The following is a 14,032-nucleotide window of genomic DNA, read 5'->3' on the forward strand; positions in this document are numbered from 1 at the left end:
CCGTCCCCAACACCCCGGCCCATCCACTCGCGTGGGCAGGTCGGGCAGCCAGAGGAACTATGACTGGGCAGCCGCCGAGGCTCGTGTTCCGGTTCACCCAGGCGGAGGTCGCCAAGATGGAGGAGGTCCTCCGTGAGCTCGACGCCATGCCCAAGCGTCCTGTCATCCAGGGCCTAATCGATCACTTCAACGCCTCCCCGGACCGCTCAGGCGACGGCAAGGTCCCCGTCCAGTACAATCAGGTACTACTAGGTTTTCCCTCCCCGTACGTTGCCCAAGATCCGCCGCGTCCGCCCTAGCTATTTCCGTACTTGGATCTATACGTGTGGATTTGTATTGGGTGGTCGCAGGTGAGGAATTGGTTCCATAACCAGAGGTCCGCGCAATCCCAGCGGTCCAGGAAGATGATGCTACCCCCTGTTAACGAGGAACACCACCCAGTGGCCGGATCCTACTCAGGTGCTGCTGAAATATATCCCCATCTCAACTCTCTTTATTTCCTTATTATCATGTACTTAATTGCTACGATGACTGATCTTAAGTTGCTACGATGATACATGATGGTCTATTGGTAAAGCTTTCGTGGTGCAGAAGTTATGCATAGCCTCCCCGTTGGCATGTTGTTACAAGGTTTTGCATGTCATGAAGCTTGTCGCCGTGCTGTCTCACCTATTGACACCTAACTCGGCAATTGCACGACACGTGGTTCGTGTGCCCATTACATTTATGCACAACTGCAGGCAAAAATGGCAACCAAGTTAATTTTGGCGAGTTAGCCTATCCTGTACATTTTGTGGGCACATCAAAATATGCCGGCCATTGCCTCTGTCCTTGAAGCCCCTTAATTTGGGATTTTCCAGGACACGCGGTTGTTTCTGCGCCCATTACTTTTATTCACAACAGCAGGCAAAATTTTCGACTAAAGTTCTCGTTGGCAGGTTCTGGGACTTTATAGCCTAGAATGTAATCCTTTGTATTTGTGGGCCCTTGAAAGTTTGTTGTCGCGCTGTCTCAGCTGTTGACACTCAGTTTGGCAATTGCAGGACACGTGGTTTGTGCGCCCTTTACTTTTATTCATAACTCTAGGTCACATGGCACAATTTTCATGTTTGTTGTTTAGAAGATTTTAGTTTTGTAACTGACCAAACACATATAGTGTATCATGTTGATTATGGTTTATTGATACTGCCATTACCAATCAGGGAATATTTCTTCGGATGGTGGTCATGTCCAGTTTGAAGCAAAGTCGGCTAGAAATGGAGCATGGTATGAAGATATATACATATTTCATCATTTCCTCTTTCATGTCATTTCATGTCACATGTGGTCTGTTTTTGTGTATGTGATTTAATATTCCACGTGAGTGTGGGTGGGACTGTCTGATGTGGGAGGGATAGTTGAATGAACCTTTCAGTTTTACATGCTTGACCAATTCTTGTTGTTACAGGTACGATGTTGCTGCCTTTCTGTCCCACAGGTTCATTGACACGAGGGACCCGGTAATGACCATAGAACTTTTTGTTAAATAGGATTGATGTTAGTAAATTCATTTCTGCCATTCTTTATTCAAGCACTTAGCTAGCACTAAAGGTAGAGATGATTCCGGTTCTTGTCTTTTTATAGTTGGTGACAGTATTGATGTTAGAACATTTTGAACACCTGACTCATCTAACTTTGTGTTGGGGAGTCTTTAACAACACAAGATAGTACTAATAAAGTACTGAACAGTTAAGAAGACTTTAACAACCTTGTGTATTTGTACTTTAGGCTTATATGGAAAGCTAATTGGTGGTATAGAAATTGCTTTCACAATCTCTCTGTTTTCTCATGTAAAACAAAATATAAATTGAATGTTTCTTTCAATGATTATATAGCTCGATCTGCAAAATGTCTGAGTTTCAAAAAGGAAAAAGTTAGTTCACCCCCTTCAATTATCGTCCTTGAGCTGTAGAAATTGAAGCGAATCAAACTGCAATGATGGTTTCATGCCAGCTTGGAAATGTACCGAGCGCATTCAACTGCATTGCCACCATGGAACCCCACTTACCCATTCTACCAATCTCATGATCTAGTTAGCATAGGAAAAAATATTTAATTTTTTATATGGTGTGAACGTGCAATAACATGCAACGCGTGACACAATCTGCACCACCCGACCATGCATTGCTTGTCATAATCATGATGTCATGATCCGATCATCAATGGCGTGGCCTTGGCGACAGCCATCGCACAGTAGTCTCCTCCAAAATGGATTATTAAGTTAACTTCTGGTCTTCCCAGCGCCGCAGGACTTTGTGATCATAATCACTCCTGGCTGCTCCTCTTCCGCACAGCCAGCCACGAGGAGGGGAATCTCTGAGACAAAGTGCCTATCTAGGTTCTTGTATAGTACATTTCCTTAATGAAAGGAAGAGGCAAGAGAAATAGTACAGCTCATTTGCTAGGTCACAGTTTGGGTATTTTAATCTATGCGTTTTGATACAGTAGATTGCTGGATTTCTGTTTTATTTTCTACTGATATTTCATCCTAGATGAAGAAGGGCGTTAATTGTTAGAGATGTCGTGACATTACTATTCAGTTAATATTATGGATATATGGTCATTTTCAAAAACATAATATCACTAGTGAGGGTTGCTTGTATTTACTCTTCTATGGGGAAAATGAAACCGAAAGAAGTGAATGGGTATCTTGTTTCATCGACCCTTTCTTCATAAGGGAAGAAAGGGTTTTCAAAATTTGCAGCAAAGCTAGCAACATCATATGTAGTACAACAATTGTGCAGCAAGCTAGCAATAACATTCAGTACCAATATAATTGCATAAGAGTTTCTTTTTCAATGAATAGCCAGGCGCAAATTGCAGAGCCGGACTTGTACATATTCAAACTGTAAAGCATATGCATCTGTGCTGTGTTAGTTTGCAAATTAACTAACATCCATGCTGTGTTAATTTCCAAATTAACAAACTGATCATTCTAACTCTGTGCTTACTAGCTGTCATTCACATGATGCCAAAACTTTGTTTCGTGATGTGTCTGCCTAAGTTGGATGATTTGCCATAATTCAAGTATTTCTTTCTTCCAGTTATCTATGGAGAATCGCAACAGCAGTAGTAGTCCTATTTTAGACTCTTAGTTGCCTCCACACACACAAAAGGAAGAAGTCACAGCCATAGTACGGAAAGAACTTTGCATCATGTAGCAAAAGCGGAAGGCAAACGTGTTTGACGGACACCAATGGGCTGGTGCGGAGTTACACAAACCTTCCAGTCCTAAGTGATACATGTGGTTAGGAGTGATTTGCGCTTCTTTTCATAGTCAAGGGTGAAAACTAGCCTCGATCATTTTCGAGAAATATTCAATACCCATGTTCCTCTAGTGTTTAATCACTCTCCACAGCGGGTTCATTATACCAACTGTGCTTGCACTTATTTATTTATTTTGTTTCAGGAAGTACTAGTTCGATTTTGTTGGCTTGGACCTGAGGAGGATGAATGGATTGATGTTTGTAAAGGTGTGAGACTGCGTTCTCTTCAATGTGTTGCTGTGCTTCCTGGGGATCTCATTCTTTGTTTTAAGGTAGCCATCTTAAACGACTTCTTTTCACCTGACTTGGCAAGCTAGCATCTCACAACTTGATAATTCATGTCTTCATGAAACATTAAGTTACCCTTCGGAATACTAAGCCAGTTTATTTTAGCCACACAATATGTATCCAATGCCTGACAGCTCTCCATTTTCCTTTTGTTATGCACTTGAAAATTCCACAGTTACTTTCTATGGCGTATGATAGAGTAGTGATGGGTATGTCTTTTGGATTTCACCTGCCAAGAGTCATTAAAAGTTTCTGCTTTGACGTTTGACTGTTCCTTGTTGATACTCAACTTGTATAGGCTCTATTTCTTGTTTTTATATACTTATAAAAGATGTGATTCCAGTTTGAGAGTTTTCAAACTATTGTGGTTGACAACACTTACTAAACGACCATAAAAGCAGTGCATTTTATTATGTCATACTTTTGAGTACTAAAACTGTTTTTTATTCTAAAATTGGGTGTAAATTTATCCAATAAATTTTATTATTACTTTATTATTAAATTGAGCACTGAAAGATTTTTTTTCAAAATGAATGCTGTAGCCTATCTCTGGTCATTTATAATGTGGATAAACCAACTTTCATCAAATAAGCTTTTCCAATAAATCCTCATGTTGGTAATTGCGCACAAACACCGGTATGCCGATAAATTAGAGCATTGAGAGGAAATGTGCATGACTTTACTGCTCTTTCAAGAAGTATTATATACTCAAAGTAGGGTATGGTTGAGGGTCTGACTAAGGATTTCTTGTCGCTGGATGTAAATAACACAGTAAGGGAATGTTGTTTTAGCTGTCTCATCGTGTAGTATTATCATTTACTCAAGTTGATTTCTGTGCCGAATTGAACAGGAAGGCAAAGAGCAGGCCTGCTATTTTGATGCGCATGTTCTTCAAGTTCAAAGACGCAGGCATGACATAAGGGGGTGCCGCTGCAGGTTTCTTGTTTGTTATGATCATGATCACTCTGAGGTAATTCTCCTTCTGTCTACAGTGTTGAGTGTTCACGCATTTACTCTGGTTCCATTGTTACGCCATGGTAGGATATCAGAATTAATTGACGCTTGGGTCCTGGAGCTTCAGTTCTGTTATAGGGCTGTTGGCCTGACAATAGAAATGGATTTTCGACTTCATCCACGAAAGTTATTATTACAACTACGACCCGAATTGCCAAATCAGACATTCATCCCTATGATTTATAACGTACCTGGACATTTATAAATGAGTAGCTCGCCATGATCGTTTCTCTAACCATTAAAACCCATCCTAGTTTCTGTAGGCAACCAAACTTACTTCAAAGTTTCCATGTGATTTCATTTCCAATCTGCAAATTTTTTTTATCACCGAACAAAAGAAATCTGAATGTTCAAGTAAAATTGATGGGGAAGAATAGTGTAAGACACTATATTTTTTTTTTGGTTCTAGGCTAGTTATATTACTATATGTAGTCAAATAAAACGGAAAGCATAATGAGTTTAGTTTGTTTTATGATGTTTATACCAAATAATTTATTTTGGCATTTCTTTTCACATGACAGGAGTTTGTTCCACTGAGCAAGGTATGCCGTCGACCAATGCACCAGACAACCCAAAAGCCACACAAAATGATGAGTATCAACACTGACAAGGTGACCGGGGGCGCGGTTCCCATTCCACCAGATCAAGGAGGGCCATCTGACAAGGCGGTTGCTCCCTTACTAGACACACCTACTAGCACCCGCAGCTATTCAGTGGCAGATGTTGAGATGGGGGATGCGGAGGCTGCCCCAAACAGTGAAGCTGCAAATGAAGCACATGACGACAAGATGAATCTGGGAGTGTAGTTCTTTGGCTTCCCAGTGCATTTCATTGTGAATTTTCTAATCGAATAATGTTTGCCTCAGAACTTCCAAAAGAGGAAGGATGGTTACCCAGTAACTGTAATGTGCCCATGTTGACTGGATTGCTTGTGTGGTGCAAAAATTGTTGGATTGGTTATCTATATCTATATAGCTATGTCGTCGGAGAAGATATTATTTTGTGGTGGTATTGTCTTTTGGGGTTAGGGTTCAGGGTTATCCTTCAGTACACCCCCTTAGATGAAAATATTGGCAGTAGTGTCATTTCCTGTAACTGGAATTACCAAGGGGTAATATTATCAAACGGAAGGCCCTCCAATTAGAGGATCTGTCTATACATCTCGTGGAATAAGGGATCTATATATAGATCGCCCTTTGTCCTCTTCTTCTACCTGGACATCTAACTCTCTCCTTTCATCTGCCAATTAACGGCTCCTTGTTTTCCTTCTTTTTATCTGTTCTCATTTGATCGATTTGCCACCAGCGGCTGACTCCTCGCATTTCCGAAGCTGATGGAGAAGCTAATATTGCCCTTCCAATTGACAACTATCGACATATTTGAATGCATCACCATGCACAGGCACCATCGAGGAAGCAGATCCATAGAGGAAGCAGATGGTATATTGAGGATGTTCTCCAAAACCTAAATTCTATGATATTGCAACATTGCTAGATTAGATGGGCGTTCCTTCATCGGGATAATGGTGGCGTTGGAATGTATGACCGCTTTTTATGAATCAGATTTGCCATTGTTGCACACAAACACGTTTTTTTGTGGATAAAAGACAAACACAAGAAAAACTTATTTAGTATAACCTGATTTTGATTTTCTTTAACAAGGTGATTTTCATTAGCATTCCCCACCTAATTTCAGAAAAGAAGAGATACAGAAATCGGAAGTACAATCATATGTGCAACTGTGTTTAGTATATTAGAACTAAGTTTTGCTCACCCGGAAAAAAAGTACTAAGTTTCTGCTCAAGTCTCATGGGTCGCTCCTGTGACTCTAGGCGGCCCGTGGTGGCGGCGAGGCACCTCATCCACCTCCTTCACTTCCCCTGCTACCCAGGCATGCTCACTCTCTCTTACGCGGCAACAAGGTACTGATCTCACCCCGGTGGACTCCTCATGTCTGGCCAGTCGTGGCCTGCTTGGTGGAGGTGCGGCCCATGTCGTGCGTGTTTGTGAGGCGGGCTACTATCACAGCGTCATGTTGGCGCTGCTACCCATGGGTGGGTGGTGGTCGTGGAGTGGGCTCCCGACCACCACTGTAGGCTAGATCCACCCGATCCAATAGGCTCCTGATCTGATTTGATAGCTTCCTTGGGCATGGCCTCCCCTTTTTGGTGGCACTTGTGGCTACTTTTGGGCACTAGGGTTCATCTTCTGTGCAGGTGCAAGCTGCTATGTTTGGGGTGTAGTGGGTGGCGAGGTTGCTCTAGTGCGGCTGTAGGGGCGGCGGATGCGTGCTTGCAATCCACCACACAGTGGTTGGTGGCTGAAGATGGGTCCCCTTGGTCGCCGGAGTGACGGATCCAAACGATGGGCACGGCGACACCATTTTGGCGGGTCTTGTGTTCCAATTTTTTGGTCACAAAGATGGGATCTTCTGTTCCAATCTTTTAATGTACCTTTAGGTGTTCTGGCGAAAGTAATATAAAAAATCAAACACACAAATCTTTGGATTTTTGTTTTGGACATAGAAAATGTTATTGCATTGGTAGTTAGCAGCATGCACCCTATATGTCGCACTGCTATATCATCCACTAGCCATGTTCCCTCCTTGGCTTCACGTCTCTACTAGTAAATTGCCATTCTAGGATTTTAAGCACAATTTTAAAATGATGTAAACGATGTATAAAAAATTGAAAGTTTGCATGGTGTCATCATGTGATTATTCAAATATGTGGTTAAAAATTCAAAGTGTTACACAAAAGTTATGTGATATGTTGCTTACAAACCGAATAGATTGAGATATCCATTGGGAGATTTGTATTTTGAAGGGGGGAAGTGTCCGGTTTGAGAGGGAAATTTTGGGTTCGTGTGTTCTATTTTTTCTCAATGTACTTTTAGGTTTTCTTTATCAAAGTAATATAAATAATGAAATACACCAGCTCGTTGAAGTTTTGTTTTGAATTTTAAAATGTTTAAATCATTGTTTATTAGCAGCATCCAGTCCGCATGGAATGCTGCTAGTATACTTTTGGCATTGCAAGATTTAAAACAAAATTTTGGGGCACTGTGTTCCAATTTCTTCAACCCCCTTCTCTTTTGCTTATTCGCCTTGACCTGCCATCGCTTGTTTGGAGGGTTGCTCTCCGTACCTTGCTGGAAGAGTATCTTAAAATATGTGTACACAATCAAGGCCTACAATGTCCGGAATGTTGGAATGGGGATCAAGATCTGCAAAGGTCCAATCATCGTGAGCAGCTGAGGCAAGCTAATAATCATCATGCGTCAGCGATAGCAGGCGTGTTGACGCTCAAAAGTGGCATGATCCTATGAGTGGCTTGAATCTATAGAAAGATGAAGTCAAATTTATGGCATTGGATGGCCCCTCACTGTGAAGATCAATATAAATATGGGGATGGTCGAAAATGGAGTCTAAATATGAAATTTATGACCATTTCAGATATGCATGTGTTGACACGAGATTATGGCATGGAAGAAAACAGAATTAATATGACTTCAAATGGAAAATGTTTTGAAGATATTTTTTTTCTTATGAACAACTTTCAAGTTTGGATCATCTCAATCCGATGTCGTATACGAATTGTACTGCCAAAATTGTACATTGCTAAAGGAAAATCTCGAGATGGTCGGAAATTCCAGAAGTTTTGACCAGACGGTTCGTTCCAGGCCACAAAATTTGGACGTCAAGTCTACATTTCTCAATGGAGATCCAGAGGAGGAGGTGTATGTTAAGCAGCCTACTGGGTTTGGACAAACGGCGAAGCCAGCAACAATACACGACGAGGAAACAGCATGCGCTGAGACCAACGACGGACCACGCTTTAGGGTAGGAGCACTACCAACACAAGTTATACCCGGTAAATGGCTCACATCGGCTTGACAAGATGGACAGGTGCAATGTTCATGCACAACGGTCCCAGACTTAAATTGGTTATCCATTGTATCCGGCTATCTGCACTATTGGCAAGTTCACCATTTTGACTCGTAGGCGACGCTAAAACTGCCGGCATGAAGGCCACGAGAGCGACTGGCGGCTTGAGCCTTGGCCGCAGGAGGGACCCCTTCCTAGGAGGGGCCCGCATAGCGTCTCCCGGAGGTTGGCCAGCAAAGGCCCGGCATCGACACGCTCTGGCGATCAAGTGCATCCTCAACATGATCTGTCATAGTCAACTGAACCTTAACTTACCCTACTGGAAGATGACATCGGAGGCACCGTAACACGAAGGCACCGAAGGGAGGCCAATGTCCTCCCATAATTCTTGCACTAGTTCCTCGTTAGTCTTCATCTTTCTCGGCTGCACCGTAGATGAGGGGCCATCATCCTCAGCATGCTCGTCGCCGGAGAGGACTACATTTGCGGCGTGCACAACTGCTCTGTCCTGAACAACATGCACCTTATCCCCATCACAGACGGCCAACGTTTTGAACCTGGAATTAGATCCTCGTAATCTCGTGGCTGGTGCGGTGGCCTACACGCACATTGCAATCCACGAGCACTATCGTGTCGCCGGCCATGATCCTCTCTCCGTGCCGCAGATGGTGACCATCCTCGATCTTGCGGTCGCCATTCCAAGGGAAGAAAAAGTGAAAGGGAGATCGTGGTACAGGGTGCCGGGACGACATGGCAAACTGCCATCACCACTTCAGCGGCGGGGAGAGTGGGAGAGCGTCCGAGCCTTGTGGTCACAGCAGTGTTTCTTGTCTTTGTCTTTGGCAATATTTGTCCTGAAACATGCGCAACTACACCAGTAGGACGTAGTACATCCAAAAGGTGGGCCTACCGTCCACGTTGGCCACGATTGCGCGTGAGGAGCACCAAAAGGGGGGGTGTCGGCCGCGTGAGTTTGGATCTCAACAAGGAAGAAAAGGCCGACAGAGATCGATTCGAGAGGCATACTGTCACAGACACAGGAGTAGCACACACAGATCTGGTAAGGTACTCCTCCCTTCCTCCGGTCCAATCTGTTCTCCATCTCCAGTCTTGTAATGCTTCCTCAAATCGAATCTGCTGTGGTGTGCTGATCTCACCTCACCGGCGGGGGTACACGCAGGCGCGGCAGCGAGGGGCGGAGAAGTTAGGATGACGGGGAGAATCCGGTTCACCCACGCGGAGGTCGCCAAGATGTTGGAGGTCCTCCGTGACCTCAACGCCATGCCCAAGCGTCCCATCATCCAGGGACTCACCGACGACTTCAACGCCTCCCCGGACCGCTCCGGCGACGGCCAGGTCCCCGTCCAGTACAGTCAGGTACGTTGCCCAAGATACAGTACAAGCAAGTCAGCCCTATTTTCAAATTCTGATCTGATGATCTGCGTCGGCGCAGGTGCACACCTGGTTCCAGAACCGGAGGTACACGCAGAAACGGAGGGGTGAGCGGCCGCCGGCACAAGGGAAGATGCTGCCCACGGGGGCTGAGGCACAGCACCCAGCTTCCTACAGGGTTCAGTCCTCTTGCCCTTCCAACTCCGAATCACAGTCAGGTGCTGCACTGTTCATTCCCTTTTATTGAGAATTGCAGGCTACATGGCACAATTTTATTGTTTCTTGTTTCCAAGACTTCTAACTTGTTGTAACCGACCGAACACATACCATGTATCATGTCGATTATGGATTATTGATACTGTCGTTGCCAATCAGGGAATGCCTCTTCGGATTGTGGCCTGGTCCAGCTTGAAGCAAAGTCACCAACAAATGGTGCATGGTATGCAGCAGATATACATATTTCTTGCTTTCTTTCTTCTTTTGTGCCGATCGATGTCACATTTGGTCCATTTTTGGGTAGGTCATTTAATTTTTATCATGAGTGTGGGTGGGTCTGTTAGGTGTGTCGGTGTGCGGTGGGCGGTTTACTTGCATCAACCATTCTATTTTACATGCATGACCAATCTTTGTTGTTACAGGTTCGATGTTGCTGCCATCCTGTCCTACAGATTTTCTGAAACCGGGGACCAGGTAAATTCATTTCCTAGATCTGAATTCTAGAAACAGGGGAACTTTTTTATAAAACAAGTAATAGTAGCATTGTTTCAGAAATCACTTTGCATCCTTGTAGATGTAGTCTTTAGTGTATGTAGCAACCATGGAAGGCAAACATGTTTGACGGGCACAAACCCGTCGGGTCCTAAGTGAACATGTGATTCTTGTTGTGCAAGTGGACGTGGCCTTGTGATTCGACTTGAGTATGGGTTGACAAGAGATGTACGTAGAGAAATAAAGAGAAGCAGATAGGTTGATCTTGCTGCCGACATGCCAAAGATTACTGCCAAGACAAGTTTAGGGTGATTTGCGCCTCTTTTCGCAGTTGAGAGTGAAAACTAGGCTCGCTCATTTTCTGAGAATTATATAATGCTCATGTGCTGTATTGTTTAATCTCTCTCTACCGCGGGTTCACTACCTGTGCATTATGCCAACTGTGCTTACACTAATTTATTTTTTCTGTTTCAGGAAATACAAGTTTGGTTTTCTGGATTTGGGGCTGAGGAGGAAGAATGGATTAATGTTTGTAAATCTGTGAGACTGCGTTCTCTCCCATGTATAGACACAGAATGTGTTGGTGTGCTTCCTGGGGATCTTATTCTTTGTTATCAGGTAGTCATCTTAAACGACTTCTCTTAACCTGACTTAGCAAGTTTGCATGGCACAACTGATAATTCATGTCTTCATGAAACTTTAATTTATCCTTCTGGTTTACTAAGCCGGTGTATTTTAGCCACAGAATATTTATGTAATTCCTGGCAGGCGGTTACAGTCGGGCTTTTTTATGCGCTTGAAAAATATGTACATAAACTTACGATTCAACCATTATTTTATTTTTGTTACTTGTTCGCCTGTGAAAGCGTGTTGGGTATGTTGGTCGGTTCTCACCTGCGAAAAGTGCGGAGCCTTCTGAACTGTGGTGCACATGACCAACAGAATTTTGTTGCTTACTTAGCCAAATCATTTATTTGGTCCGTTTTGAAGAGATGTAATTGAATTTATATTTCAACTCTGTTGACACTCAAGGTTCTTCAATTCATAGGCTCTATTCCTTGTTTGTCTAGACTTTAAAAGTAGTGCTTAAGAATTGTGCTTGCCAATAATTATTAAATCCCGTTTTTAATCCTCATGAATTGTATATTCCGCTTCAGCATGCATCTTATATGCTATATACAGCATGGTAGTTGAAGTAAATAGGACATTTAATTAAGTACAACATATGTTTCCTGTCACTATCCATATCTTGGTAATCATATTTCATATAATAGAATTTTACTGTGATGCCACTTGGTCAAACTGGCAGCACTGATTTGACCATTTATTAGTCGTGTCCATGACCAAATGACTGTAAAATCACCACATTTTATTAAAATATCATACTTTTGAGTACTAGAATTAATTTTTAATCTAAAATTGGGTGTGAATTTATTCTATGAATATTATTGTTACTTTATCATTAAAGTGAGCGCTGAAAAGCTTTTTTTTCCTTTTTATTGATAAAATGGATAGTCCAACTTTCATCAAATAAGGCTGCCTAATAAATACTAATGTTGGAGTGTAGAGATTAATTTTGCATGAATTTACTTCTAGTTCAAGACAATATCATACTCAAATTGGAGGATTATAGAGAGCCGGAGTAAGGAGTTTTGGTCACTGGGTGTAAGTAACATTGTGAACTAAAGTCCCGTAAAAGAAAATTGTGAAGGAAAGTTGAACAAAGGGCCAAACTATGTGAGTTAGTTGTCTTGTAATGTGATGTTATTACTTATTTTAGTTGATTTCTCACAAGAATAAACATTTCTGTGCTGAATTGAACAGGAAAGAAAAGAGCAGGCCCTCTATTTTGATGCTCATGTTCTTGAAGTAGAAAGGCGCACACATGATTTAAGGGGTTGCCGCTGCAGTTTTCTTGTTCGTTATGATCATGATCACTCCGAGGTAACTCTCCTTGTCTCTAACACTGTTGAGTGTGCATGCATTTATTCTGGTTACCGTGTTACACCATTGTTGGATGTCATAATTGGGGCTAGGGTTGTTTGCCTGCACATAGAGTTATATTTTGGGACTTCATCCTGGACTCGAGAAAGAACTTGATGCCAACTACTACCCGAGCTGCCAAATCAGAGCTGGTTTTCTTCTTCATAACATGCATGGACATCCATACATGAGTAGCTCACGATGGTCCTTTGTAGACCCATTAAACCCATCCTAGTTTTTGAAGGAAACCAAACTTACTTTGGCATTTCCTTGAGATTTCATTTCCAATCTGCAATTTCTTTGGAAACCATACAATATAAATCTGAATGTTCAAGGAAGATAGATGGGGAAGAATAACAGTGCAGAATACTACGATTTTTTGTTCTCAGCCAATTATCTTACCATGTAGTCAAGTAAAATGGAAAGCGCAGAGTGATGAGTTTAGCTTGTTTCTATGATGTTTACCATGATTAAATATATTTTTGGAAAAGTCGTCCCTTGATTTTTCATTTATTTTCACGTGACAGGAGATGGTTCCACTGAGGAAAGTATGTCGTCGACCATCTGCTGATGTTAAGATTGATATTGTAATTGATGATAGCCTAGCTGAGCCGAAAGCTCAAAAGTCGCACAAGAGGATGGATACGAACCCTGATGAGGTCACCGTGGTTCCTGGCCCACCAAATCAAGGAGGGCGATCCAACAAGCTGGCTGCTCCCTTACTTATCACGCCTGATAGCACCCACAGAGATTCAGTAGCAGATGAGCAGATTGGGGATATCGAGGCTGCTTCAAAAGGTGAAGCTACAAGCAAAGCACATGGTGACAAGATGAACGTCGGAGCATAGTTGTTTCGCTTCCCTGTGCATTTCTTTCTGAACTTTTAGTACAAAAATGTTGGTCTATGAACCTCCAATGAGGAAGGATGGTTGCCCGGTAACTATAGTGTGCTGATGTTGACTTGATTGGTGTTGTGGTGTACTTCCAAAATCTGTTGGCTTTGGTATCTATATCTATATAACTATGTCATGTGACAACATGTTGTTTTGTGGTCGTGGTGTATTTTATCTGTCCGTTAAGGTCTAGACAGGCACAATTTGTAAAACAAAGAACGCGCACACACACCAGAAGATTTCTTGCAGATTGTGTTCACGCATCTTCATTTATGGTACATAACTCTTTTTTCAGAACATTTACAGTACATAAATTAAACACCAAAGGTTGACCTACATAAAGCGATATGTTGCGTTGACCTTATGACCAATACATGACATCTAGGGAAACATGGTCGCTCGGGCTAGGCTGTTGAGACTATTCGTGGGCTAGGTGCAGTTAAGCCGACCATGATGTGACCCCTTTCGGTAAATCGTCAATCCCAATATGGTAAATCACTTGCTACAAACAGGGTGAATCGGTGCAAGTAAGCTCGGCACCATAGTATACGCCACAACCACCTA

The 14,032-nt window shown here is 42.6% G+C and overlaps 2 protein-coding genes across 2 annotated transcripts; both read left to right on the forward strand.

Annotated features, from left to right (window-relative positions):
- Positions 1-49: 49 nt before the first annotated feature.
- On the forward strand, positions 50-5,719 carry LOC125529087 (protein SAWADEE HOMEODOMAIN HOMOLOG 2-like). Its single transcript, XM_048693499.1, has 7 exons — positions 50-242; positions 351-459; positions 1,203-1,266; positions 1,448-1,499; positions 3,449-3,577; positions 4,444-4,563; positions 5,129-5,719. The coding sequence occupies exons 1-7, from the start codon at positions 60-62 to the stop codon at positions 5,411-5,413; spliced, it is 942 nt and encodes a 313-aa protein (XP_048549456.1). The 5' UTR covers positions 50-59; the 3' UTR covers positions 5,414-5,719.
- A 3,775-nt stretch (positions 5,720-9,494) lies between these two features.
- Positions 9,495-13,592, forward strand: LOC125529088 (protein SAWADEE HOMEODOMAIN HOMOLOG 2-like). The gene is made up of 8 exons (XM_048693501.1): positions 9,495-9,552; positions 9,673-9,869; positions 9,946-10,102; positions 10,260-10,323; positions 10,523-10,574; positions 11,067-11,210; positions 12,417-12,536; positions 13,103-13,592. The coding sequence occupies exons 2-8, from the start codon at positions 9,702-9,704 to the stop codon at positions 13,421-13,423; spliced, it is 1,026 nt and encodes a 341-aa protein (XP_048549458.1). The 5' UTR covers positions 9,495-9,552; positions 9,673-9,701; the 3' UTR covers positions 13,424-13,592.
- Positions 13,593-14,032: the final 440 nt, after the last annotated feature.

The sequence above is a fragment of the Triticum urartu genome, unplaced genomic scaffold (genome assembly GCF_003073215.2).
Source record: "Triticum urartu cultivar G1812 unplaced genomic scaffold, Tu2.1 TuUngrouped_contig_5330, whole genome shotgun sequence".
Classification (NCBI taxonomy): Eukaryota; Viridiplantae; Streptophyta; class Magnoliopsida; order Poales; family Poaceae; genus Triticum; species Triticum urartu.

Coding starts and splice junctions, on each gene's coding strand:
- LOC125529087 (XM_048693499.1), top strand. CDS start 60: ATGACTGGGCAGCCGCCGAGGCTCGTGTTCCGGTTCACCCAGGCGGAG. Junction 1,267..1,447: donor TCGGCTAGAAATGGAGCATG/GTATGAAGATAT, acceptor TTGTTGTTACAG/GTACGATGTTGCTGCCTTTC. Junction 3,578..4,443: donor ATCTCATTCTTTGTTTTAAG/GTAGCCATCTTA, acceptor CGAATTGAACAG/GAAGGCAAAGAGCAGGCCTG.
- LOC125529088 (XM_048693501.1), top strand. CDS start 9,702: ATGACGGGGAGAATCCGGTTCACCCACGCGGAGGTCGCCAAGATGTTG. Junction 10,103..10,259: donor CAACTCCGAATCACAGTCAG/GTGCTGCACTGT, acceptor GTTGCCAATCAG/GGAATGCCTCTTCGGATTGT. Junction 10,324..10,522: donor TCACCAACAAATGGTGCATG/GTATGCAGCAGA, acceptor TTGTTGTTACAG/GTTCGATGTTGCTGCCATCC.